The 26241-nt window shown below is 54.6% G+C and overlaps 1 protein-coding gene across 2 annotated transcripts in view; it reads left to right on the top strand.

Moving 5' to 3' along the window:
* Positions 1–26241, top strand: part of LZTS1 (leucine zipper tumor suppressor 1) — a 48421-nt gene that overhangs the window by 14856 nt on the left and 7324 nt on the right. Inside the window, exon 2 of one of the 2 annotated variants that reach the window (XM_074355833.1) lies at positions 24967–25440. In XM_074355833.1, the coding sequence (XP_074211934.1) occupies positions 25099–25440 (342 nt within the window). In that variant the 5' untranslated portion in view covers positions 24967–25098. Of the gene's footprint in view, positions 1–24966; positions 25444–26241 lie in introns of both variants that reach the window. The other variant, XM_010955018.3, reaches the window with a different exon arrangement.

The raw sequence follows: 26241 nt of genomic DNA on the forward strand, positions 1-26241 counted from the left end.
CCTGTCACCCAGTGACTCCCTTTAAATGGCTCTGGTGCAGCCTGTGCCTCCCGCAGCAGGAGGCTGAACTTGGCCGTGGGTGTACCCCCGCAGTCCTTTCTCTCCTCTCAGAGCCTGTCTGGTCCCTGATCTCACCTCTCGAAGTGTCTGTATCGGAAAGAGCAGTTACCAGGCTACCGGAGAACAGATAAAGGGAGAGAATGACTCACTCCAGACCACACAACTAGCTGATGCCCAGAGGGGCACATTCAAGCCTCCAGTCCATTGTCATTACCGCTCCACCATTAAAACACACACACACACACAGGAGGTGGGCGGTGTCCATAGCTTGGGCAACTCTGAGATTCCCTATATTGGTTCAGTGTTCCCTCTCACGAAAGCCTGACTATGGTTTTGGAAGATTTCCATGGATTCTAGTCCAGAAGGAAGTCCAGCCTCTAGAGAGCTCTTTCCTTCCTCCGTCTTCCAGCCCCAGCGGAAAGGCCTGGAGCTGGGCAGGCAGGACGTGGCAGCTGCGAAGGCAGATGCGCTGAGGGCAAGGCGGCCCTGCGGCCTGTCCTCCGGGGCCGGCTGTATCTGCACCCAGTGCTCTGAGTCCTGCCCGCCTGTGCCCCAGCCAAACTCACATCTCAGCTGTGCTCCCACACACTTTCGCTCTGGTACGAACTGCTCCTCCCCACGAGCTGTGGTCCCTTGCCTGCAGTGGGCTAGATGTCTCCCCAGGACGACCAGGTCGGGAGGAGACACTGAAGCAGGAACGGGCCGCCTGACAGGAAGTCTTCCCCCAGGAATCTGCTGAACCCGCATCCCTCTCTGGGCCTCCCGTTCCACCACCCCTCTCCTGTCAGCCACTTCTGAGACACACCTCAGCATCCCTGAAAGGTCTCTGAGACCAGTGAAGCCCCTGGAAAGGGCGCTGGGCTCAGACGTCCTCCACCCAGCTCTTTTCCACCCACCTCGGAGGCCCCAGAGGAAGGGAGGGTTATGCCAGATTCTATTTAAAATATCAAATGGGACTAACATTTCCTAAGCACCTATTATATGCAGATACTTAAGCTATCACGTTGGCTAATCTTCAGAACAACCCCCAGGGTGTGTATATCAGTGGTCTTCAACCGGGATCCACTTTGCCCCCCAGGGAACCTTCAGCAACTTCTAAGACATTTTAAATTGTCACAACTGGGCAGGGGAGGGAGACAGAGACGGGTACAATTGGCATCTAGTGTATAGAGGACAGGGATGCTGTTAAACTTCCTACACGACAAGGGACAGCTGCTCATAATGATCGCCTAGCCCTCGAAATTCAACTGCCGTTTACAAATGAAAAAAGGAAAAACTATAGAGTTCAGAGCAGGTACGTAGCTGCCTCAAGACCTGATGGCTTGTTAAGGTACAGTCCACATCAGTCTGACTTGAAAGCCTGGGCTCTTTTGCTTCCAAAATGCCCCCATTCAAGAGCGACGGCCCCCCAGGTCCTATCTGTCCTGGGAGGACAAACATCCTTGTTTCTCACGAGGCGAGCAAACACCGACCTGCTCACCTGCGGGTGGAGGAGCCCAGGGGGCCCAGGGAGCAGCTGCGGAGGGGCAGACTCTTCCCACGGGGTGCTCTGGGGCGGGGGTGGGGGTTGCAGAGCTATGAGCCCCTGCTTCTTCCCACCGGAGATCGGGGCTCTCATCTGAGTAGTTATGATGTGCGCATGTGCGGGGTGGGAGGGGCCTTCTAAGGGCCGGCTGAGGGTCCCCCCGAGGAGCCCGGGAGCATCGGAAGGCCTGTGGGCCCTGGCGGGGATCAGGGAGCGTCTCTTTCACGGGAGGGTGGGGTTAGAGTCGGTCCTGGGAGGCCTGGTAGGGGAGACCTGAGCCTGATTTGGGGGCCAGGTCCGAGAGCGGTGGGGGGCTGCAGCGTGATGGGCAGATGATGGAGTAGACCGTGAAGAGAACACTGCCAGCCCACTGGTTTTCTCTTCTCTTCTGTCTCCTAATGCATGGGCTTCCTCTTGCTCTGCCTCCTCTGATGCCCCCTCTCCATAGCCCTAACAACCATCTTGTTAACCATTACCTTAAAAAATGTTGAAAGACACCGTTTTCTGCTGAGTTGCCGAGGTAGAGCAACTCCTCTGCCACGGCAACCGGCCGGTCCCTACGCAGCGATTGAGAGAATGCGTAAGCCAAGATGAGACCCAGATCATAGGCGTGGAATTCATTGCAGGGAGGAGGCGGCAGAGAAGCCTGGCAGGTACTTGAGAGCTGGCTTCTGGAGAGCCTTGATGCCAGGCTAACAGCCAAGAGGAAGGGGGAGATTGGATCTCTGGAACCAGCCGGTTCTGGGAGGAACGGGAGGGGAAAACTGTCTGTCTAGGGTGATGGAGCTGACAGTGTTTTAGAATAGGACGACCCCCCCCCCCAACCCCCATCCCTTCCTGCCTGCCTGCTCCGCAGAGGCCACCAAGTCTCCTGGTACTTCTTGAAATAACATTAGTGCAGGGGACTCCCCAGCTATTAGAGGGGGAGGGCGGTTCCGCATTCAGGCGGCGCTGCCCTTCATTTCAAGTGTCCTCGCCGCTAATGGGACGCGGGGTCTGAACACATGTGCACGCGCCGCCGTGCCTGTGGCAGCAGGAGGAATTATCCCAATGAATGTCGATGAATGGCCAGGGACAATGAGGGACAGTGAATGAGCCAGTTGTAAGGGGCCTTTCATGAGGTCTGCGGGACAATTGAACTCCCGAGGAAGGGTGCCAGCGGGAGCAGTATCTGCGTCCAGAAAATTAGAGAGGACTTTTACGCCTGACAAAACAAGGCTGCAGAAGGGGCCCGAGTCCCTCCAATTAGCACTATTACTGGGCGGATTAAAGCAGGAGGAAGGGTGCAGCCGATCGCGGGATGCCCCCGGAAGATCAGGGCCGATCCTTCCAAAGAAAGAACTGAGAAAAGGACGGGGCTGGGGGTGGGGCGGAGTGCCTGAGGGAATGAGAGCATCTTCATTGCCATGGTGATGGGAGGTTGGTCCAAGGGCTCCTCCAGCGCTTCTCTTTCAGGAGTGGTTCTATTTCCTGGGATGGAAGCTCAACCAGGGAAAGGGGGTTCGGTGCTTGGGCACACCCGGCACTGAGCTGCCCCAGGAAGGACCAGGCTCACTTTTAATTAGCTCCCGTGGCCCCACCCTGGGCTGGAATCAGGAACGTTACAAAGGGTGATTGTCATTTGCTTTTGGCAAAACTTTGCTTAATCCAGTGGGTTTCGCCCTGTGCAGTAAATTTTCGAAATATAATACATTTTAATGTAAAGTTAAAAAAAATATTGAGGTCAAAAGCTAGGTGTCTGCCATTAAAAAAAAAAAAACTTTTTAATTGAAGTGTAGTCAGTTTACAATGTTGTGTCAGTTTCCGGTGTACAGCATAATAGTTGAGTCCTACATATACATACATATATTCATTTTCATATTCTTTTTCATCATAGGTTACTACAGGATATTGACTATAATTCCCTCTGCCATACAGTAGAAACTTGTTTATCTGTTTTATATATAGTAGTTGGTATCTGCAAATCTTGAACTCCCAGGTTATCCCTTCCCCTCCCCTTTCCCCGCCGTAACCGTCAGTTTGTTTTCTATGTCTGTGAGTGTGTTTCTGTTTTGTAAATAAGTTCATTTGTCTTTTTTCTTAATAGATTCCACATGTAAATGATATCATATGGTATTTTTCTTTCTCTTTCTGGCTTATTTCTCTTAGAATGGCGATCTCCAGGTCCAAACATGTTGCTGCAAATGGCATTATTGTATTTTTTATGGCTGAGTAGTATTCCATTGTATATATCTACCACAACTTCTTTATCCAGTCATCTGTGGATGGACATTTAGGTTGTTTCCGTCTTGGCTATTGTAAATAGTGCTGCTATGAACAGGGTGCACGTATCTTTCTGAATTAAGAGTATCCTCCAGATATATGCCCAGGAGTGAGATTTTACATTTTCTTAACACCAACCCACTAACATTTCTTCTTCCAACCACTTTGAGCCTCTCCTTTCCCTCCTTCCTTGCTTTAAGAGTTAATTAGCTGAGTCTGGAGATACATAAAACAGCGTTGATCTTCAAGAAGCCCAAAGACTAGTGCAGGTAAAGAACTAGAGAGCTAAAGAATGAGCAGCTTAAGATGAAGTCAGTGCTGCAAGAGCTCTAGGCTCCCTGGTGTGAAATGACACACAAAGAAGCAAGGAAGGCTTCCTGGAGGAAGTGGTATTTGAGCAGGACGTTGAAGAGTAGGTTACTACAGGCTAAAGGCTGGGGTCATGGGGGCAAGTTGTGAAAGAGATTCTAGGTTGAACCCACAGCTAGGGCAAGGCTCTGAGGGTATTCTGTCCTGAGCGGTATTTGGAGGAAATGTTGAGCGACCAGTGGAGGGTGAAGGGTGGAACAGAACTGGAAAGGGAGGCTGGGACCCAGGGCATGTGGCATCACGGCTGCCCTGGGAGTGCAGGTCTCTGAGGAAATTAGAACAATTGTTGTAAAGGGGAGAGGCTGGAAGGGATCTCAGCCAGAATCGATCAGGTCTGTGCTGTAGAAATGCAACTTCCAGCTGCTGCAGCGTGGATGATCCATGTGCACTAGGCGGGATCTAAGGCAGGAAATTCTTTCGTTCACTCATTCATTCATTCACTGAATGTATGTTGAGCTCTAGCTGTGTGCCAGGCACGGTGCTGACTCACACTGTGGGGGGTGAGCCATTTGAAGGGACCCCCGTCCATGGGGCTATTTCTGTACCACTTTGCCGAGGCACCGGGATGTTCCTGGTTACGTGGAGGGGCTCTCACACACATGCTCCTGCTGCCAGCTTCCCTCCGGTCCCAGAATCCCCCAAACCTGCACTAAGCCTGGGTTGGCAATAGACACACATGGCCCCGACACCTCCGGTCTTCCGGGACTTTGCGCGAGGTCCTTGGCTCTGCAGTGGGTAGAAACAGACAGAAGGTGCTTTTAGGACAGTTTGTCTGGGGTTGCCGGGCTCGACTAGTGTTCGTCACTCCTCCCCTCAACTCAGAGGATGGCCTTCAGTAATCTCCAGTTGAAAACCGGGTTCTTAAACCATTCTTACCTCCATTTTGTCCTGTACAAATACCACCTTTAGTATTTACCTTCTCTCCTGATGTCCAGTATCGGAAACACCTTTAATCGTTGTTCACTCTTCAAGCCGTTGTATCTTAAAATGAATAAAATGAAACAAATCTATCCCAGGTTTATCTTTTATATATTATATTTATTATTTGAATTTTTTTTTTCCGCTGGCAGTGGTGGTAATGGGGGAGTAGCTTTACCGATGTCTCTTCCTATCAAAATTTGCCCTAATCCCTGAAAGCTGCCTTCCTTTCTGCAAGGCTATGTGATTCCTTCCACCATGCTAAGATGCACTCAGCCACACACATCTCCTTTCGACTAAGCCCTGACTTCTTTTAGTTAATAACAGCTCAGCCAGCCGGAGACATCTGCACAAAAGAAATCAGATCTCCACCACCAGCGGCTATGAGACAATCTCTGCATTCATCTCCACTGCTGTCTGCAGTGCACCCTCACCCTCACTGGGCCCCCTCCTCCTCCCCATCACCGCATTTACATCACAATGAAGCCCCACCCCACCCCCCACCTCTGCATCCCAGTCTGGTCCCTCTGTGCCTGCTGGCAGATTGGACCAACTAGCACGTTCCATCTTTCTCCCTCCCCACTCTCTGCTTTCCATGCTCCTCCAGTCCCCTGAAGTTTCCCCTCACCCTTTTGGACCCCTCTGCTCCCAGATCCTCTTCGACCTCCTCTTCCTGCTCATGCCCTTCCCCCACTTACATCTGTCTCTCTGGGGTCCATAGGAAGGATGGGGAGGGAGGCTAATGGACAGGCTCAATTCTTCCCTTTCCTTCTACTCCCAGCTTAATAATGCACCCATCCCCTCCGCACACATTTTCTTTGATCCCCACTCATGACACAGCCCTGCAGACACATCCCTCCACAAGCCCAAAGTCACAGCCCTGAGAGGCACAGAGGCAGCCACGGCCCTTGGTTTTCCATCACATCACCCCTGGGAGTCAGTGAGGAGCCAAGGGGCGGGTCAGGGTGTCACCAGGACTAATCCAATCTGGTCTTGTGCTAACCCCCAACTTCCAGACTAGGCAAGACCACCTGGTTTTACCGAGACTTGCCCCCGTTTTAGTACTGCAGGCTCACAGTTCCAGGGACATCAGGACAGGTGGTCACTCTGGGAGTCCCAGACTCTCTTTACAAAGTGGAAGCTCAGAGGGCAGATGACATGGAGAAACCCAGACCCAAGGGGGGCGTCGAATGCAGCGCACACACTCCTGCCCCGGCTCCGAGTCACTCAGCTGGACCGTTAGTGCGGGAGGAAGGTCTGGCATGCAAGCCTCCAAACCCCGGCCCACCCCCAGCCCCGGACCAGGCACTCAGACCAGGGTACCTCTGAGGCACTCGTGCCACACAGAGAGCCTGTGGGGGCGGGGACGGTCACAGCTGTGCTCCCGGCTGCCTGGTGCCTTCCAGGGAGCCCCCTCGGTGGACTTAGGATGCGCAGTGTTTCGTGGTGTCGTAGCTCACAGAACCCACACGCCGTGAAGTCAAGGGTGATTTCTAAACATATGCTCATCCATTTATTCAACGAACATTTACTGAGCTCTGAACAAGCACTGCGCTAGAAGTCAGGAACACAGCGTTGGCTAAGACACAGTCTTGTGGTCTGTGGAGAGGGAGACGTGGGTAAAGAGGGCCTGCACGGCGGGCTGGTTAATGCCGTTACAAGAATAAGCAGAAGGTACGCTGAGGACATACAAGAAGGCCTCGGATGGGGAAGCCCTGTCGCAGCAAAGTCCTGGGCCCTTGGGTGTAGAGAGCAGTGTGTGCCAACCAGGGAGATGCTCAGTGACAGATGCTTCACATTCAAGAACTCACATCAGTCAGAACAGGTGGAAGGAGGGGAGGGGAGGGCAGCGGGTCATGTAATATGAAGACACAAGGGAAACAGTCCTAGTCACGAAGGGAATTTGGACTTTATTCATTGGGCAATGAGGAATCCTTGGGGCAGCTCGGAAAAGAGCAAAAACAGGCCTGTCAATATCCCAAGGGAAATACAATAGAAACTGAGACTAAGAGCAGTGGATTAGGAGGGAAATATCAATAATAAGATATGACTTACTGGCTGGTCAGATACCAGCGTGAGAGAGAAGGAATCCAGGGTTCCTGGCTCGGTCAGATTTCCTAGAGTCAGACTTCTGGCGTGCTTGTGCCATTCTCCAGGCCTAGGGACCCAGAAGGAGGGGCGTGTCGGGGGAAGGCAGGTGGGGGCAGAGAAGAGAGGATGGTGAATTCCATTTCGCACATGTTAGTTTCAGATGTGTGGCCCATCCCAGCATCCCAGTGAAGAGGACCAGCGGGCGGTTGGATTTGCAAGTCAGGGGCTCAGCAGAGAGGTTTGGGCTGCTGACCGGATCCAATAATGATCACACTGTGGATGCAGTGGAGGCCATGGGAAAAGAGGGGCCAACCAGGGGCAGAGGACAGGGCCCTAGGGTGGAATCTGGCGGAACACCAACACTGTGGGGTGAAGGAACTAAAAGTGACAGCGGGAGAGGCCGAAAGGTGACAGGAGGGAAGTCAAAAGATCATAGTATCGTGGAAGCTGAGGAAATGGTGTCTCCAAAAGGATGGCGTGGAAAAAGGATATGGGCAAGTTTGATAAGTCTTGAAAATTACCATTTGGACTAGCAGCATCCCCGAGAGCAATTCCAGTGGACTGGTAGGGACAGATCCAGGCTTTTGTGGACTGAAGACACGGTGGGGGAAGGAGCATGTGGCAAAGGTGAGAATGGCCCTCTCGCTCAAGAAGCTTGGCTGTGAACAGGTGGAAAGACGATGGTTCCTGGAAAAGAGAATGGGGCTCGAGAGCTGATGTGATGCCTTTGGGTTGGCAGACTTGTGCACGTTGAAGTGTTTATGGGGGAGAATACTTAGAAAGCAAGAACTTGAAGAAACAGAAGGGGAAGAGCCTGATTCTTAGAGCCAGACCTCTGAGAAGGTTAGAGTTGGTGGCATCATGGCTGGAAGCAGTAGCCTAATGCGAGGACAGGCCGTTGTGACAGGTGCAAAGAGGCAGGAATCCTGTCAACTGCAGGGAAGTTTCGGAGTTGAAGACATGAAGGGAGTTTCTTCCCAATGTGTCCATGATCTCTGTATCGTAGAGATGAAGTTGCCTGCAGGGAGAGATGGGCTTAGTGTGGAGAAGGTCTGATAGAAATGACTTGAGAGAAAAAGGCAGTAGTAATATATAAAATAGATAAACGACAAGCTTCTACTGTACAGCACAGGGCACTCTGTTCAATATCTCGTAGTAACCTATAATGAAAAAGAACATGAAAGCAAATATATGTACGTATACGTATGACTGAAACATGACGCTCGCTGTACGCCGGAAATTGACACAACATTGTAAACTGACTGTACTTCAATTAAAAAAGAATGCAAAAAAAGAAAATTAAAAAATGATGAGAAAAAGGATTTAAAAAAAAAAAAGCAGCCGTAAACTACCAGGCTTGCTAGGAGATCTTGATCTTCGGTGTGTCCCTCAGAATCTGGGCTCAAAAGGAGCTCACCATGTAGTTGACAAAAGCACTGCCCAACAACACAGAGACTGCTGAGCAGGAGGAACCAGCCAGGGCTGGATCCAGGAGAGGGAGGGGGAGGGGAGTGGTACTTCCAATGGGAAGAAGCCTCGTGAGCAAAGGTGCGCGCAAGGGAAAGTCCGGAGGGCTGTCAGGGATGCTGGCGGAAATGTCAGCTGCAGCCCTCGGTGTCGGTGGCCCTGCGTACTGGGACCAGCTGGGAAGCGCCGTAGGGGGAGGTGGGATGGGGAAGGGAGGTTGGGGCTAGGTGCAAGCCAGGTGTGTCACTTTCTGACGTGACTTCACCTGTTGATACGAGCAGACTCTGTTCTGCTCACTGCTGGTCCTGACGGGGACTGCACGTAACCAAAGCTCGCTGAATACCTGTGAGTGTCCAACAAAGACACGGGCGCTCCTGGCAGCGCACCCCTGCCGCCGCAGGCCTTGCCGCCTCTCACAGCGCGTGCTCACACCCGTCCTGGGAGGTGACACGCAGCTCTGCCTGCCCCGCCAGGCGCATCCATCCTGCTCTCACCTTGACGAGGCCGTGTGACTCGTGGGTGAGCCGGCTGAAGACCAGCAGTCCTGGGTTCTAGAACCAGCTCTTCTGGCTGTGACCCCTGGCACGCTGCCTTCAGTACCTGCTCAGGGCCGTTGGGAGGGCGGACGAGATCAGGACCCGGCGCAAAAGTGCTGGGAGAATAAGGAGCACGGCTCCCTACGTACCGCTGCACCCGAAGCGCCTGGTGAGCGGTCCCTTTAGCTGGGACCCGCTACTGCCTAGCTGCTTCCCATCCCTTGTCCCTTGTCGTCAACAAAACGCTAAGTGGCTGAGGGGAGGGAACAGGAGGTCAAGAGATGCCAGACCTCCTTCCCTGAGATGTCAAACCTTAGGCACCTCTGGCCTGGCCCTCATGAGAAATATGGCTGATACATAAGGTGACCAAACATCCCGGATTATGTCTGCCATCCTGGTGTAATTAACACTCGTGATCCTGTTCATGTTAAAGTGTCTAAGTTATACGGTCACCCTGCTGAGAGTCTGTGCTGTGTTCAGAGCTTCTGTGTTCCCGGGAGAACTTATGTTTGCAAGTCAGCGGCTTTAGTTGGACCCAGAAAGAACCAAGTCTGGCTGGCAGGTTGGCTAAATAGCATGCTTATGCTGCGTACATGTCCCCTTGGCTGGAGTCCTACCCGTATTTCAGTTACACAGAACCTGGGGAAAGAGCCCCATAGCCAGGACAGTGGGGACCGGGAAGTCCTCGTGCCCTCGGCTCTCTGCCACCTGCCTGTAATGCAATGGGTTATAATACGCAGGCTGCTCAGGGGTATCGTGGAAGGAATCTGTGTGCTGGGGGTGAGGGCCAGAATCCTGTGCCCTGGTTGTGCATTTTGACAGGACAGCTCAGCCTGGGATGTTCTTGAAACAGGATTGGGGCAGAGAGAGTCTCTTATAGCCCTGGTCCAAAGCCTGAAATATCTGGAGTTTACCCTCCAGAAGTGCCCTCTACCCCTGCTCTATACTCACTGTCAATTTTATGAACCTAAAGAGGCTACTTTGGAAGATGGAAGAGAGGAAGGAATGGGGGAAGGAGAGAGGGGCGGAGGAAAGAAGGAAGGGAGGGAGAAAGGAAGGAAGGAAGGGAGGAAGGAAGGAAAGGAAAGGAATTTTTTTTTACTGATTGCAGGTAAGATTTTCCCCAGGTTCTTGGGAGGATGGGAATGTTGAGGGGATGGGGAAGGTGTGGAGGAGATACAAGGTTAGGAATTATTCAGATAAAATCTAATTAAAATGCTCATGGAATTTAAATTACAAGGACGTACCCAGGTTCCTGAGAATAGAAGACGTGATCTGTACCCTCAAGGAGCTTATGATAGTTCAAGCAGGGCTACACTCAGTATAATGACAGAACACAAAGGAAGTACCAGAAGAGTGATTCTCAGACTTTAGCCTGCATCCGAATCCTCTGGAGGGTCATTAGAACACACTTTGTTGGGTTGGGGTGGGCCTGAGAATGTGCGTTTCCAACAGGATCCCTGGTGAAGCTGTCACTCTTGGCCTGGGAGGACCACACTTTAAGAACCATTGCCAAAAAGCACCTGGAGATCACCATGCCTTGAATTCTTCTGGGAAGCTCCACAGAGGGGGCAGCCTTTGAGATGGGCCTTGAGAGATGAATAGTCTTTGGGATCGCCAATGATGATAGCTGATAATTACTGAGTGCTTACGATGTGCTGGGCGCAGGGTGTGGGGTTCTCCTGGCGTCGCTCATTGAATCCTCATTGAATCCGATGAAGTACATACGAGTTTTGTCCCTAAGGCTCTTGGGGGATTGGATGACCCCGTGTGCTACACCAGCTCAAGGATAGCACAGGACATGTTGTTCCCTAGGAACCCCCAAGTGGAGGCCCCTCCTCCTGCCCAGATCTCAGCTTCAGCTCCGAGACCTCTGTTAGCAGCTGCCGCGTGCCCAGCCCACCTGCCCAGAGCGCGGGGAGTGCGTATTTGTGCTCTTAGATGTGAACCTGGAGTCCTTCAGACACGTTGAGGAAGGCAGTGGGGAAGAAGGGGCACTTGTCCTCCTTTCTCCAGGAAGCAGCCAAGGTCAGGGATTATTCAGGCATCCCTCCACCCTGGCAGGGGGAGGGGCAGGAGGGAAAGGACCAAGAAAGCAATTTGGGGGACCACGAGCCCTTCAGCATCCCCGGAGCGTGAAGGGCAGAGAGGTGCAGGAGCGCAGCTGGAGGGACCTTCAGGACCAGCGTCTCGGCGTGGCACTTCAGAACCAACTTTGCGCACCTGTCGTCCTGTTGGGTGGTCATCCCCACCAGGTACAACATCACAGAGGTCGGGGGGCAGGGTGAGGGACTCAGGAGACAGCCACGGGCCAGCCCTGTGGAATCCCTGGGCTTTGCGGGGAGGTTAGTTATCTCACTGTCAGGGCTGGTGGGGACCACGGGCTCCAGGGAGGCCGGGGGTGCTTGATGCCCCTTTGCTGGCTGTGGGGCTTCCAGTTCACTGCCAAGGACGTGCCCTGGAGGAGGAAGCAGGGGGTTGAGGAGTCAAGGCAGAAGTGACCCAGAAGTCAGATTCCCCAGGCAGACACATCCATTTGTATCAAGAAAGGATTAACTCAGGACACGTAGAGACTCGTCAGCGATGGCCGTGGGGCTCCCCTGCTGTGTGTGCAGAGAGACCTCAACAGACAGGCCACGCCTTTGAGCAGACAGAACACACTCAGGCACACATGGACAATTCCAGATACCAAAGGCCATGCTCCCCAGGGGACCAGGGTAAACGCCCTGACTCCAGTCCCTCTGTGAGTTCTGAAACCTGCTAGGTACCTCCCCTCCCCTGCCCCAGGCGCAGACTCACACACACCGGATACACTCAGTGGGTATAAAAGCCAGCCCGTGGCGGGGATGACGGGAGAGTGAGGAGGGAAGGGGACCTTCTTGAGAGCAAGCCCTCCCCTCCTTCACCCGCCCCGATCCTTCTCCCACGCCCACCTGCCTTCCGGAAGATTCAGTGCCTTCTGTTGTGAGATCTCCCTCTTCTGCTCCCGAAGCGGAGCCCTCCCAGGGGAGCTACAGGGGGGCTTTTTACCCAGCTGGGTTCTTCCTCCTCTGCCTTTTTATATCCATCCCTTGTCACGCCCTCACAGCAACCAAACTGGTGATCTGCAGTTTGCCATCGATGCTTCATGAAGCAGACCGCTTCTCCCCTGCCCTCAGCCCTGTTTGCGGCTGGGGATGACCCATTGCAGGTGGCTGGTCTGCGGGGTGCGGGGTGCGGGGCTCAGTCTCATCTTTAGTCTGGCTCTTCTGGTCTGAGTATTTTTAAAGCAGTACCTCGCAGCGTAGAATGATTTTTCCACCCCAGCCCTTCCTTCTCTCTCCTTAAAGTTATAAAAGGGAAGAAAGCTGGCTAGGGAGCCAGGAGGCCAGGCTGCCAGCCCCAGCCCTGCACTGGCCTTGCTGTGTGGCCTTGGACCAATCACCTCCCCATCTTTGGGTCTCCTGACTTCTTATCATGGAGCATTGAAGCCGCACCCCTGGGCTCTAAAAGCTTTTCTGCGCTCCATTGTTCCACTCGTGATCTGGTACCAACTTGTTTCGCATCCTACCGACGGCCCCCCGACTCCTGCCCTCTTAGGACGGGCCTCATGCACAGGTGGAGGCATCAGGTGGGTGGTGTCTGTGCTGCCCTGGAAGGGGCCCTGGGGAGTGGTACAGCCTTAGTGAGGGGCTCCCTGCATTTCCCTCTCCCTGGCTCCTGGGGTGAAACTGAATGTGAGGTGGCTCACCTCCTGCATTTTCCTCGGACCGAGGAACCTGGCCTGGAGGGTGAAGGGGACCGCGGTGTGGAGCTGGGACAAGAAGGGTTAGAATTCTGGAGAGGTGGAGCCACACAGGCACTCCACAGCCTCAGAGATCCTCAGGGAACGTGAGACATCACCCACTCAATTCAAGATGCTGAGTTGTCTGATTTGCCAAAGCCTGACCAGGTGCCGCCTTTGGTGCCGGGACCAGGGGTGTCATGAAGCTAACAGCGTGTTGCTGCTGCCCTTTCCCCAGCCCGTGGCCCATGTTGCTCATTTAACCTTTTACTGTGCCCTTGAACTGCAGGGAGAGAGGAGATATGCCGGGGGGCAGGGATCACAGATTCTTCCCTACTGAACCTGACCCTGACCTCAGAATATTTTAGGGAGCCACAAGATGGTAAATAGGTAAAACCTCAGTTTGAATCCCCATCCGAGGGCCCCGTTGGTTCTGATGCAAACCTACTATCTTCAAATTCTCCCTTCCAGGAAGTGCCCACTCAGTCTGCACTCTGGGGAGGCAAGAGTTTGGCAGAGAGGGGGGCCATCTGTCCCCTGCATTCTGGCCTCCCGAGTCCTGACTGGTCCTGGGTTCCTTGTCTCTGACCAGGGGAGATGGGCAGGAGTCCAGCCAGATTCCCCGCCTTCCTGGATGCCTCACCCAGCCCCCACATTTAGGATCTGAGTCACAGGTATTTGGACGCAGTGGGAGAAGCGGCTCCCCTCGCAGGCTCTGCCCAGCTCGCGGGGCCTCCGCTCCGGGTGGCACCCGAGTCGTGACTGCAGGAGGGTCGCCTTCTGCTCGGTCACGTGGGAGCCGCCGCTGCACTCGCAGCTGCGGGGTTAAATTTGCATGAGCTTTGCATGTAACTGCGGCTTTATTTTTGGAAGGGAGAAGGGCAGGTTGGGATCGGTGGGTAATCATGGTCCCGAGGAGGGCCGTCAATCAGCGCTGCTAAGACACAAGCTGCCCACCGGGACGGAGGGAGGCTCAGCCAGCAGCTGAACGCCAGCCCCGCGCGCAGAAGGCTGCGGGGCAGGACGGCTTTTGATTCCTCCCCAGCAGTGGGAAGCCAAATTGCTTCCGATTGTTCACCCCGATGGAATGACTCAGCCTGCCAGCGATTTTCCTTTCACTCTCTGCCTTTCCACGGAACCCAGGCGCACTTAATTGAGAGCTGCGTGGGTCCCCGCGCCCCCGCCCCCCGCGCACCTCGGCACCCGCAGCCTCTCCCGGCGCTGCCCACGCTCCCCGCCCCCTCCCGCCTCCATCCTCGCCTCTCTTTCATTCATGCATTCACTCAAACAAATAGGCACTGAGCTTTGCGCGCTGGGAGGTTTGCAGACTGGGCTGAGATGATTAACCAGCTCCCCGGCTCACCCCTGCCCCAGCCCTGGCCCCAGCCCCTGCCCCACACTTATTTAGAGCAGCAAATGGGAGGAGAGGTCAAGGACAGGCATACAAGCCCTGGAATTCCAGATAAGGAGGGCCGAATCGGGCCATGTGCTGGGGGGAGGGGCGGAGGGGCCGGGAGAGAAGCATCTTGAAAGGGGGCTCAGCTAATCCCAGGCACGCGCCCCATTCACCCTCCTCTGCCGGGGAGCTGGCTGGGGGCCGCCCACCAGCCTCGTGCAGCCAGCTCCCCCCCACCCCCATCCCTGGCCCCTCCACCCCGACCCCAGCTGGCAGATGCCGCGGGCCGGCTCTCACTCACATCTCTGCAAGGCCCAGCTGCCCTCCTGGAGGCTGAGAGGCGGGGGTCTGGCGGCTGCCAAGCCCCCTCGAACCCAGCCCTGCCGGCCACGGGGAGACAGCAGGGGTTGGGGGCGGGGCTGCAGTCCTTCCCCAAGGGCTCTTTGAACTTCAAGACATGTGTCAGTTGTGGCGTATTTCCACACCGCTTTACAATTTCACAAGCGCTTTGGTTTGCCTTCATCCGTTGTGTACTCTTCTTCTAGCTGTGGTCAAGCATTTTCATAAGTGGGGTTTCATTTAATCCTGACCGTTGCTCTGTGAGGTGGGTATCAGCCGTGCTTCCCTAACACATAAGGAAATAGAGGTGCTGAAAGGTTCGCTCTCTTGCCAGATGATAAAACAGATCCATCGATCTGTGACTCTCAGGTGAGAGCCGTACTCAGTAATGCAGATCGAGCACCTCTGTGGGGGGCGGGGATGAATGCATCCTGCCCAATGGCTCCCGCCCCGTGGGACCCACAGCTGTGCAGACACCGGCCCTGCCCTCGGGGAGTTGCCCCCAAGGGGCAAGCAAGTCACCGCAAGGCAGGACCAGAAAGTGTCTTGGATGCTCACATCCTAGAGCTGGGGTGACGCAGAGCCAGGGCTGGGGCCCTGGGTCCCTGACTTCCCACCAATTGTCTGTCCATTATAGGGCTCCCCACGAAGAATGGCGGGTCTGCACGTGCTGGGGCTGTCCGCACCACGTGGACAGAGAAGCAGGAGGGAGGAATGTAAGGAGGGGACAATGCCAGAAAGTGGGTGACCTGACAGCGTCTTCTCCCAGGGGGCTGGGGGGTCGGAGGGCAGTGCCTCAGTTGGCCTGGGCTGCCGTAACAGAGGATCACAGACCAGGGGCTTAAAGAGCAGACATCACTTCTCAGTTCTGGAGGCTGGGAGTCCAAGATCAAGGCACTGACAGATTCTGTCTCTGTTGAGACTTCTCTTCCTGGCTTGTAGACATCTGTCTTTTTACTGTGTCCTCAGATCATGGGCAGAGAGAGAGGGAGAGAGAGGGGGTTTGGGGTGCAGGGAGAGACAGAGACAGTGAGAGCAACAGGAGAGAGAGGAGACAGGAGCTCTCTGGTTTCTCCTCATAAGGGCACTAATCCCATTATGAGGACCCCACCCATGTGTTCATCTAAAACCAGTTACCTCCTGACACCATCACACTGGGGCTTAGGGCTTTTCTAAAATATGAATTTTAGGGGGACATAAACATTCAGTCCATGATAGGCAGACAATAGATGAGAATCTTTACCTCACTTCCGTACGAAAGGAAAAATTAAAAGCCACTCGTGCTGCGGGCAGAGAGAGCTGGCTGTAATCCAGCAAGCTCCTGCCACTTCATCTTGAAACTGGTACTGCCTTTTAAACTCCTTTTAAGTGTCTCTGCTTTGTCTCTCAAACATCCCCCTGAAAACAGAGACTCTGCCCTGTATTTCTTTGTCTTGGCCCAAAACTTTGCACAGGACTGGGAGGTAAAGGAGAGGGTAAATTTCCTTCTCCCCAAGATGACCAGTTGACTCCAGTGAAGTCTGAGCGGTGAAAGTTTGGGTTGAAACCCGATTTGGATTCTAGTGTTGTAGGCTTGGCTTCCAATCTACATGTGTGGGGACCGCCCCCCCCCCCATTGAAGTCACATGTCCTCCCTGTGCCTGACCTTCCCTTCTGTGAGCTTGGCCAGTAATCCCCGAACTCCCTGTGAGCTGATTTTATTACAAACATGTATTAGGCACCTACTGTGTTCTTAGCCCTGTGCTGAATACGATGTGAGATACAAGGAAGCTTCGGCCCCATCCCAGCCTTCAAGGAAGCTTACAGATCATCAGAGAGGTAACCCTTCAGTCCTGAGAAGCTCAGTAATGCTGAGCTGCCCACAGGAGACGCTGGCTGAGCACCGAGGAAGCTGAGTAGCCACTGGGCCCAGAGGAGGGGCATCCTGCAGGAGGGAGACAAGAGCCAGGCCTGGAAGAGGGTCCTTTTCTTCCTTTAAAAGGAATCTGATGATTCATAGCCACGTTCAAGTTCTTTGTGAGAGGACTTGCTCCTCTCCTTCTCGGCACCTGACGTGATGCTCACACGTGGTCTACCCTGAGGGACCACATGAATGAGTAACAGCGAGTGTGAAGTTCTCTGAGTTCCTCAGATGGAACGTGAGGAGGCACAGGTGTTGTTCCCGTGGCCAAGGGGAGACGTTGTCCTGGAACAGTGATGCCGGCAGAGCTCCGGTCCCCACCCGCAGCCGCCAGCCACGCCTGGAGGCTGGCCAGACAGCTTCCTCTGCCTCCCCAGGCACCGAGCCCATAGGGTGATTGATCATCTGATCATCTCTGAACGGAGCAGAACCGCCTGCCCAGAGGATGGGGTCCCATTTGTACCAGGCGGCATTACACACACACACTCCCCACATCCCCTCCTTACACACGTGGCCCACATAGAGCAGGGCACTGTCCCCTGACCCCCAATCTGGAACATAGAACCCAGTGGTCCTTGTGCTGTTGGTAAAATGGAAAGGATACTAGTTTCAGGTCCAGAAGTCCCTTCCCTGCTCTGGGCCTCTGTGTCGTCTCTGTGCAGCGAAGGAGTTAGGGTAAAGGATCTCTGAGGTCCTGCGTGGCTCCAGTGTTATGGGATTTGACCACAGGAGATGCTGCCCTCAGTGTCCAGGCTGTCTCAGAACAGGGAGGCCCTCCATCACCTGCAGCAGGAAGAGCTCTGTATTTGCCGAAGCTCCCCCACCCCTCGGGTCGCAGGTTCCTCCCTCCCCTCTCTGTTCTGCCGGAGGCACCCTCTTGTTAATGACAGCAGGGTGCCCCTCCTCCACCCCAGCGTAATAGGGTGAAGTGTGATTTGGGGTCTCCTCCCACCCTTGCTGCCCTCCTCCGATCTACTGGCCAGTGAGCATCTCAGATGCCTCCTCTCCTTGGGGGTTTCAATTTAAGGGAGGGGGGCTTTAAAAACAAGACATCTTCCAAAATTTGGGGAAAATAAATCATAGAAAATTTCCCACATACGTGGAGAAGAAATCATGCACGAGAGTGTTCTTGCAACAAAGTGGGACCATCTGAGTGGGGACTGGTGAGGGGAATGTGGTCACTGCCACGGTGGGCAAGGAAGGGACACGAATGCCCCCAAATATCAACTGTTGAGCAAAGCCATTGAGGGTTGCAGAGTGAGCCCCACAACAGGGTACCATTTCTGTAAAGTAAAAACCGCAGCAATGCGTAGAGTGTTCTTTTATGCTAAAAACACATTTGGTGATGAACAAATGTACCCACAAAATTCATGCTAAGGCCGCCCCTCGGGGAGCAAGATGGGGCGGGTGGAAGGAGTAAGGAATGGAGAGTTCCACTTGGAGATGTTTTGCTTCTGAAACAAACGTGCCCGCAGTTGAACAGGTGTTAGTTCTGCACGAGTTATTGTAGTATTTCAGTATTTTAAAGATCGATTCAAATTAGAATCAAACAGGAGGGAAACGCTGACAGTGGCACAGCAGGAACTGGCTTGAGCTTTGGGGAGAGCTCTGCCAGAGGGAGCCTTGTTCATCCCAGGGTGGGTAGGCGCCGCCTCCGACAGGCCTTCCGCCTTGTGACTCCCTTTGAAGTGGGTCCGGAGTCTGTGCAAGTCCTGGGAAGCAGGGCTGGAGCCTGCGTGTGGGAGGCGGGGGCTGCACTGAGGTGAGACAATTTCTTTAGCTTCACTTCCTCCCACTTCCTCCCCTTCCTTCTACCTCCCGGGTCTCTGAAAGGAAGCAGGAAGCCATTAGTTAAGTCAATAATCTAGGGCCAAGTTATCTGTTCCTCCCTGGAACCCCAAAGCTCACATTTGATTCGCCAGAGGGGGGATGTATTCATCTTTTTTAAAAACTGGGTCTGTCGAGGGGTTTTCAGGGTCAAGGAACCCTAAGAAATCACAGCCCAAATGTTGGAGGGGGGCATGTTTGTCAGGAGGAGGGTGTTGAGAGCTCTCATTAAATTCTCAAGAAGTCGCAAGGAAGAGCTGAGATGAATCCACCCCCTCATAGTGTGGTTGGAAGCGGAGCCCAGAGAGGGCTCGAGCCTCTGCACCAACGAAGGGGAGGATTATGTCTTGCAACTCAGTCTTTGTCTGCTCCCAGGTTCCAGGGTGTCGTGGGGGCAAGCAGTCACGCCGAGACCTCAGTGGCCAGGGTGCCTCTCAAATAAACCCCACTGTACGAGAGAATATCACAGAGAACCATCCTGGAGAATAATAGAGAAATAATACTCATAATAACCAGCGTTGGTGATTTTTCCAGTATATATACATTTTTTTGTGGGGAGCGGTAATAAGGTTTTATTTATTTTTTAATGGAGGTGCTGGGGATTGAACCTAGGACCTCGTGCTTGCTGGGCACACGCTCTACCACGGAGCTCTACCCTCCCCACCAAATTCATTTCCTTTCCGTTCCCCTAAAATGAGTTTTCTCAACCTCAGCACTGTTGACGGCTCAGGTCAGATGATTCTCTGTCGTGGGAGCTGTCCTGTGCTCCAGCTACCAGAAGTCAGCGGCATCCCCAGGCATGGCAGTCAAAGGCACCTTGTGTGCAAATGTTGCCAAGCCAGCCCCCAGATACCCACTGCTCTAAAACACCGAGCCCAAGCTCCTGCCTATCTCAGGGCCTTTGCACCTGCTGTCCCCCCTGAGGGACCAGTCTCCCCAAGACCTCCATCAGACTGGCTCTTCTCAGAGCCTCCCCAGACACCAGAGATAAAGCAGTGGACACACAGACACAGAGGTACACACACACTCCTGCCCCCTTTCTGTCTTTGGCTTTTGTTTTTCCTCCTAGGCACTTACACCTCTCCTTTCTTGCTCCTTCTCCTCCCCCACCTGCACTTTGCATAGTACTTGGCCCTTGTCAGTTGCCGAGTAAATATTTGTTGAATCCATGCCCAAATGAACCCCCCACACCGCAGCCCCATCAGCTCTGCTCAGTCTGCAGGTGACATTGCTGGGCGGTTACTGAGGACACACCCCGATGGGTGTGTTCTGGTGTGGGCACCCCCCGCCCTCGCCCTCGGTGCTGGAGGAGGCTGCCTCAGGGCGCAGGCACGGCTCCCCCAGCTCCATCGCACAGCTGGTGCCCAGTGGGTGCACTGGGTGGAGGCACCTGATGGGAAAGTACCCGGCAGAGCACGGGGATGCCCCACTGCCTGGCGTGGGCGGTCCTGGGGAGGGAACTGGGGATGGAGATGAGGCGGGCATGAGGGAGGGAGAGAAGGCAGGGAGCACGAGGGGGAACGGCCTGGGCTGGGAAGGCGGGAGGTGGCTGGAGGCTGAGCATCCCAACCTTGTGGGTGACCTCCCCAGGCTGGCAGTGGGGACACAAGGTGGGCGCCTGTGGATCCTCCTCCTCCCCAGCCCCGAAGTCGGAGTTTGGTGTGGGCAAGGCCATAGCGACTTCTCCCCATGGTGTGCGATGGGAGGGTGAGTAGCATTATTTCTCCCCTTCCTGAGACAGACCTCTTTTCAACTCCCTGCCTCTACCTCCCTATTCCAGAAAGAGCCATCGGAGGGATGTGTCACCCTGGCGTGAGCCCTGGTTCGCGCTGGGAAGGAGGGGGCAGAGTGGACGGGGAGGGGCAGCTGCCGTGGGGGGAGCAGCAGCTCAGAACCCGGGGCTTCCCCAGGATTCTGTGGCCCTGGCCTGTCCGGGGCAGCGGCCCCCACGTGGGGAGACATCACATGGGGAAATGGGGTAGGTGACGCTGGTTCCAGGGGCATCTCCTGACTCCCCTGGGGCCAGATTCTGAGAAGTATACAGTAGAGGGGTCCTTTTCTGTTTTGGGCTGTTTTTCTCTTTTCCTTTCTTCTCAAGACCTGCAGTCTGACTCTCACGGGATTTCTTCTGTAGCATCAGTGGAGGTTACGCAGAAGGTCACGGCGATGTGCCCAGCGTGAGGCGCTCTGCCTCCTTTGCTTTTTCCCCTGCGGTCCTTCTCGCCTCTTCCTTTCCCCTTCTTGGATCGCCGAGATCTGTGTGGCGGCTCCCTTTCACCCCACGGATGTACTCCCGGCCAGTGGGGTTTGTTTCCCAGGAGTGACAACGAGCCCTTCCCCTGTGCTTCCTGAGGGCAGAGACAGCAAGGCTGGCGGGGGCGGGCGGGGAGGCCTAGGGTCTGGGAGCGCGGATGCATCACAGCCAGGCTTTCTGTGATGCGCTCTCCAAGTTGAAAACCGAACAAGTCTAGACACTTAAAGGTAATTAGTGTGGCTTCAGGTGGATCTGGGGATAATCTCAGACTTCAAAGCGCCTCTGTGTGTTGAGACGTGGGGAGTGGAGAGTGAGGGCTCGGGGCTAAGGGACAGGAATGCACTCAGAGGATCAGAGCCAGCATCCTTCACCTGTTCCTCGCCCTGGCTCCCAGCATCACTGGTCTCCTTGCTCTCGGTCCCCTAGGGCCCAGCACAGTGCTTGGGCTTCGCACATCATCCAGCTGCTGCTCGGATGAATGGAGGAGCTCACCTGTACCCAAAGCCTTATTGTCTCTGCCCAAGAGGGAAATGATGCTACGGCTGGAGGCCACGGAAAGTTACCCCTGACCATCCCCCACCCTCCGCCAGGCTTTCTCTCTGCCAGCCCTGGGGACTGACTGGCTATCCAGGCCAGGACCCCCCACATTCTGAGCCTCACCTACAGTCCCCAGCAGTCTGCTCTCCCAGCGAGACAATGGAATCTGGGTCTGGGTTCAAATCCCACCTTGGTCACTGGCCAACTGAATGACAAGGGCCAAGTCATCTAACCTCTGAGTTGTTGCCTCATTTGCCTCTAGAGCTGAAATTCTGGGGGAGAGATACAATAAGCACATTGAAAAATAAGATCATTAAAGGGTAAAGCAAGTGTCAGGAAGGAAATAAACAGGTGGGGCCAACAGAAATGGGGGACGTGGGTTTTTTCCCAAGGGTAGCCAGAGAAGGTCGCCTGGCGAAGGTGAGATTTGAACTGAAAACTAAGGGATGAGAAAGGGAAATCTGTGTGCGGAGGGAAGAGGGTTGTTGGTGGAGGTGGCAGCTGGCGGGAAAGTGCCTGGCTGGGTGGGAGAAGGCTTGGTGCCTTCAAGCGACAGGAAGAAACGAGTGGGGCTGTCATTGCAGTGGTGAGACTGGAGCGGTGGGCAAAACCAGGGCCTGCCGGCGCCTACAGGACTTAGGGGGGCGTCTGCTCTACTCCAAGGACTGGTGGGGGGAGCTTCGGAAAGCTTTCACCAGGGGGCGTGATGCCGTGACCCCCCAGATGCTTAAGACGAACAGATTGAGCAAAGACAAATTTGGATCCTGTCTCAAGGTCCCAGTGACAGGAGAGAGCAATGCAGCCGGAGAGCTGCAAACAGATTAATTTAAAGTCTGCCCGGTGCTCTGGTTCTGCTCCAGCTGTCATATGCTTCTTGAAAACCCCCTGGTCTTGGCCGTCTGTTGACCTCGCCCTCCCCTGGACAGCACCTGCCATGGGCCAAGCAGTGCACTTGGCTTCTGTGAGTCCACTTCTCCCTCACCCCCATCCGGTGAACTTGCTCTGATTTCCATCTTGCAAGCAGGGAAACCTCAGAGGTTCATTTTCAAATTGAAATCTGTCTGATTCTAGAGCCAGCGGTCTTATCTTAGCCACAATGCCCGTGTGCACACCCACAGCTGTGTCACTGGACGGGGAGAAGGCCAGTCGCCCGCTGCCCAGTTCGTACAGAACGTGCAGGGAGCAGGAGAGTCTTTTGGCCCAAACGAGCTTCCCTCCAAGGGGGCAGCAGTGGAGTATTTGCCTCATGGGACCTGGAGGTCTCAGTTAAGCAAGAGATGGAGGGCCTGGGGCCTGAAAAACACATTCTGTCACTGTCAGCTGTTGGATGAGCAGAAACTCCATGCTTGTACGTCACGCTGCCAGGGGATGGGGCCCCAGGATGTCGCGTTTGGAAGGGAGAGAGTTAGTTCTGGAAAATGAGATGTGACCCCTGAAAGTTGGGCAGGGATGACGAACGCTGGAGAGAGCAAGGAGGGTAAGATAAATCACAGAAACCGCAGAAAACACTTCCCATTTATTGAGTGCCCACTATGTACGAGGCTTTCAATAAATGCACCGACCTATTCTCTTACGGTGGTACCCAGCAAACGGCTCGTAATGACCCTACGAGGCATCACTGTGTTTCCCTGATTCTAAGAGGCCGTCCGTTTAATAAAAGCTTTGCATCGAAACGCATGCGTTGTGCTTGCACAGTGATGTTTTGTTGTGCTGTGCTTTTACAATCAGAATACAGAATGTATTTATTCGTAACATAACCACCTTATTCCTCAAGATGACAGTGCAAGGTGGAATCTAAGCCTTCACGATCAGTCTGCAGTCTTCTGGCTCCCTCAGCCAGGTCTGTACGCCCTCGTCACCCACCTGGGACGTCTTGCACCCCTCTGGGATTGACAGGGTGACTCAGGGCAGAGTAAAGAGGGCAGGATTCCTTCTGCATTTCCTGCTTTATTAAACTTGTAGTCCCCCCCCCCTTTAATTGGATTATCTATCATTCTTCGAATGACTGAAAAAGACCCCTCACCATGCATGACACCCACACAGCCTTTCCTAGAGCTGAAGAATCACGTGACCCACCCAGGGCATTCCTCTGTCTGCTGATTAGCAAGGTCGTTTTCAGCACTGATTATAAGAGGCATTCCTATCACTTTAAAAAACATTTTAAAGTATGTCTTAGAACTCGTGTGTGGAACTGAAGGTTCAAGATGCTGAAGAGTTTGCCTCACACATCATAGCTGGTGGGGGGAGCGTAACTGGGAATCCAGTTCAAGGGTACAGTTGTTTCTCTCCCCTTTTCCTCATGAACCCTCTCCAGTCAGGCCTTTCTTCCCATCACCCCACCAAAACTGCTCTCGTCAAGATCACTGGTGCCTCCACATGGCCTAATCCACTGACCGGTTCCCAGCCGCCGTCTTCCTTCAGCGGCATTCAAGGCCACCATCCGCATCCTCGCCTTGCGTGGGTCTCCTGCACCTGCCAGAGCCTTCTCAGTGTCTGTTCCTCATTCTCCTCACCTTCCTGACCCCCGAGAACCAGTCCCCACGCGTGTCTTGTCTTCCTGCCCTTGCTTTCGTCTGGTCTCAAGGCTGGCCTCTACGCACAGACAGCTTATACGTGCAAATCTGCCGCTCCCACCGCTCCGCACCCATCATGCTGCCTGCTCGCCACCGTTCCACGGATGTCTAATGGGCTTTGCAAACCGAACGTCCCAACTCAAACTCCTATCTCCCACCCCCACCTCATCCCACGCCAACTCCCGCTGTGGTCTTTTGCGTCTCAGTAAATGGCAACTTACTTCTTCTAGCTGCATGGATGAAAAGCACTGGGGTCATCCTGGACTCCTCTTTCACTCTCTGCATCCAGTCCTTTAACAAATCCTACCCGCTCGACCTTAAAATTACATCTTAAAATGGAATCCATAGCTCCCACCTTGGCTCAGCCATGTCACTCCCCTGCGGTCACTGGACCACCACTTCTACTCAGGCCATTCAGTGGCCCCCTTTCCACCAGCAGCCAGGGTGACCCCAGCATAAGGCAGATCTCGCTGTCAGCAGCTTAAAGCCATCTGGGGCTTCTTATCTCAATCAGACTAAAAGCCAAAATTCTGACTTCTCCATCCCCCGTGCCCCCCATTGCTAACTCCCCTCCAGCCAGACCCGTCTTCTTGCTGGTCTCATATGCGCCAAGCACCCTCCACGCAGGGACTCAGGGCTTTGCACTTGGGGCTGCTTCTGAGCATCTTCCCTCTGCCCCCAGGTTTCCACGTGGCTTGCTCCCTCATATTCTGAAGTTCTCTTCCTGTGATACCCAACAGAGAGCCCTCCCTCAGACTCCCTGCAGAAAATAACCACCTCCCAGAACTGCATCCAACCCTCTCTGCTTTATCCCCCCACCCCCCCGTAGCACATGATCCCTTGAGGTCGGACACATGGATCTGGTTTTAGCTTGTCCACACTACACGGAACACGAGCCCTGCTGAGCACGGGGAATGCACCCCTGCATCCCAGTGCTGGGAAGAGTGCCTTTCCAAAGACGGGGGCTCCCCGTGAGTGTGTGCTGAACTGCACACAAAGGGAGAATGAGTGTGGAGCCCGGTCACAGAGCAGGGCTGAGCTCCCGTGAAGAGAGATGTGCACATCTCTGCTGCCCGAACCTAGCGGTCGGAATGCCTAGGTCACCAGCGGGGACCGTCCCAGCCCGACTTCTGCTTGTGTCTCTTCCAGGTCGAGGCTCTCCCGGGCTCCATGAGGCTTCTGCTATGACCACAGTCTCCTCGTGGAGCCAGGACTGCCCCTTGCTGCCACAGCCTCGCCGGGTCCCCGCGCCGCCCTGCCTGTCACTGGCCCCGTGTCACCATGGGCAGTGTCAGTAGCCTTATCTCTGGCCACGGCTTCCACGGCAAGCACTGCCGGGCCTCACAGTACAAGCTGCGGAAGTCCTCCCACCTCAAGAAACTCAATCGGTACTCAGACGGGCTCCTGAGGTTTGGCTTCTCCCAGGACTCGGGTCATGGCAAGTCCAGCTCCAAGATGGGCAAGAGCGAAGACTTCTTCTACATCAAGGTCAGCCAGAAGGCCCGGGGCTCCCACCGCCCCGATTACACTGCACTGTCCAGTGCGGACGTAGGGGGCCAGGCCGGGGTGGACTTCGACCCGTCCACCCCGCCAAAGCTCATGCCCTTCTCCAATCAGCTAGAAGTGGTAAGCGGGGTCTGTGGTGGGGCTGGGTGGGTGGGAAAGGCAGGAGGGAGCACCCGGGCTGGAGCGGGTTGGTGGGGGTTTAAACGCTGCCATCTCCGCGAGGCAGGGCGATGTGGTGAGAGCAGGAATGCTCAGCCACGGCAGAGAGCAGAGGTTGGACGAGGAAATGGGCGCGTGGGTCAGTCCTCAGGTGCAGAAGTCCTGGGTGAGCCCTTAGCAAAGATCAAAGCAGATGTGAAAGCTTTTCTGAGCTCCACTGGAATTACCAAGGCAGGGCCAACAGCGTCCCCAAGCACGTGGGAGGGACGGGGACTCAATCACTGCCTGGAGGAGCAGGTGGAGAGCTGCCTGCTGGTCCCACTCGTGGACTCACGGAGGTGGCCTTTCCCCTCCTCTGCTGCTCTGGTGGGGCAGCAGCTCCTGCTCAAGCTGGCCCCGAAGTCTCTTTGGCTGGGTAAGGACTGAGTTTGGTACCATCATCAGTCTACAGGGATGGGGACAAAGGGTCCTGTGTACTCAGAAATCCCTGCTGGCAGCTCAAACTCCCGTGGGTCCCACCAGCGACCACTGAAAACATTGCTCCTATTCAGTGCCCTGGCCCCATCCCAGGGGAGGACTCTGTGGAGCTGATAAGCTCAGGAAACAGCCCCATATGTCTGTGCAGGGCTCTAGGCTTTTCAAAGTAAAGGGCTTGTAAACTGAAGCCCTCTACCAATGAAAATGACAACCGTGGGGAAAAGACTGTTACTTCAAGCGATCCCTCCAGCCCTTTGAGGAGGCCACGATCAGCGTTCTTGC

Source organism: Camelus bactrianus, chromosome 31 (genome assembly GCF_048773025.1).
Source record: "Camelus bactrianus isolate YW-2024 breed Bactrian camel chromosome 31, ASM4877302v1, whole genome shotgun sequence".
NCBI classification, from domain to species: Eukaryota; Metazoa; Chordata; class Mammalia; order Artiodactyla; family Camelidae; genus Camelus; species Camelus bactrianus.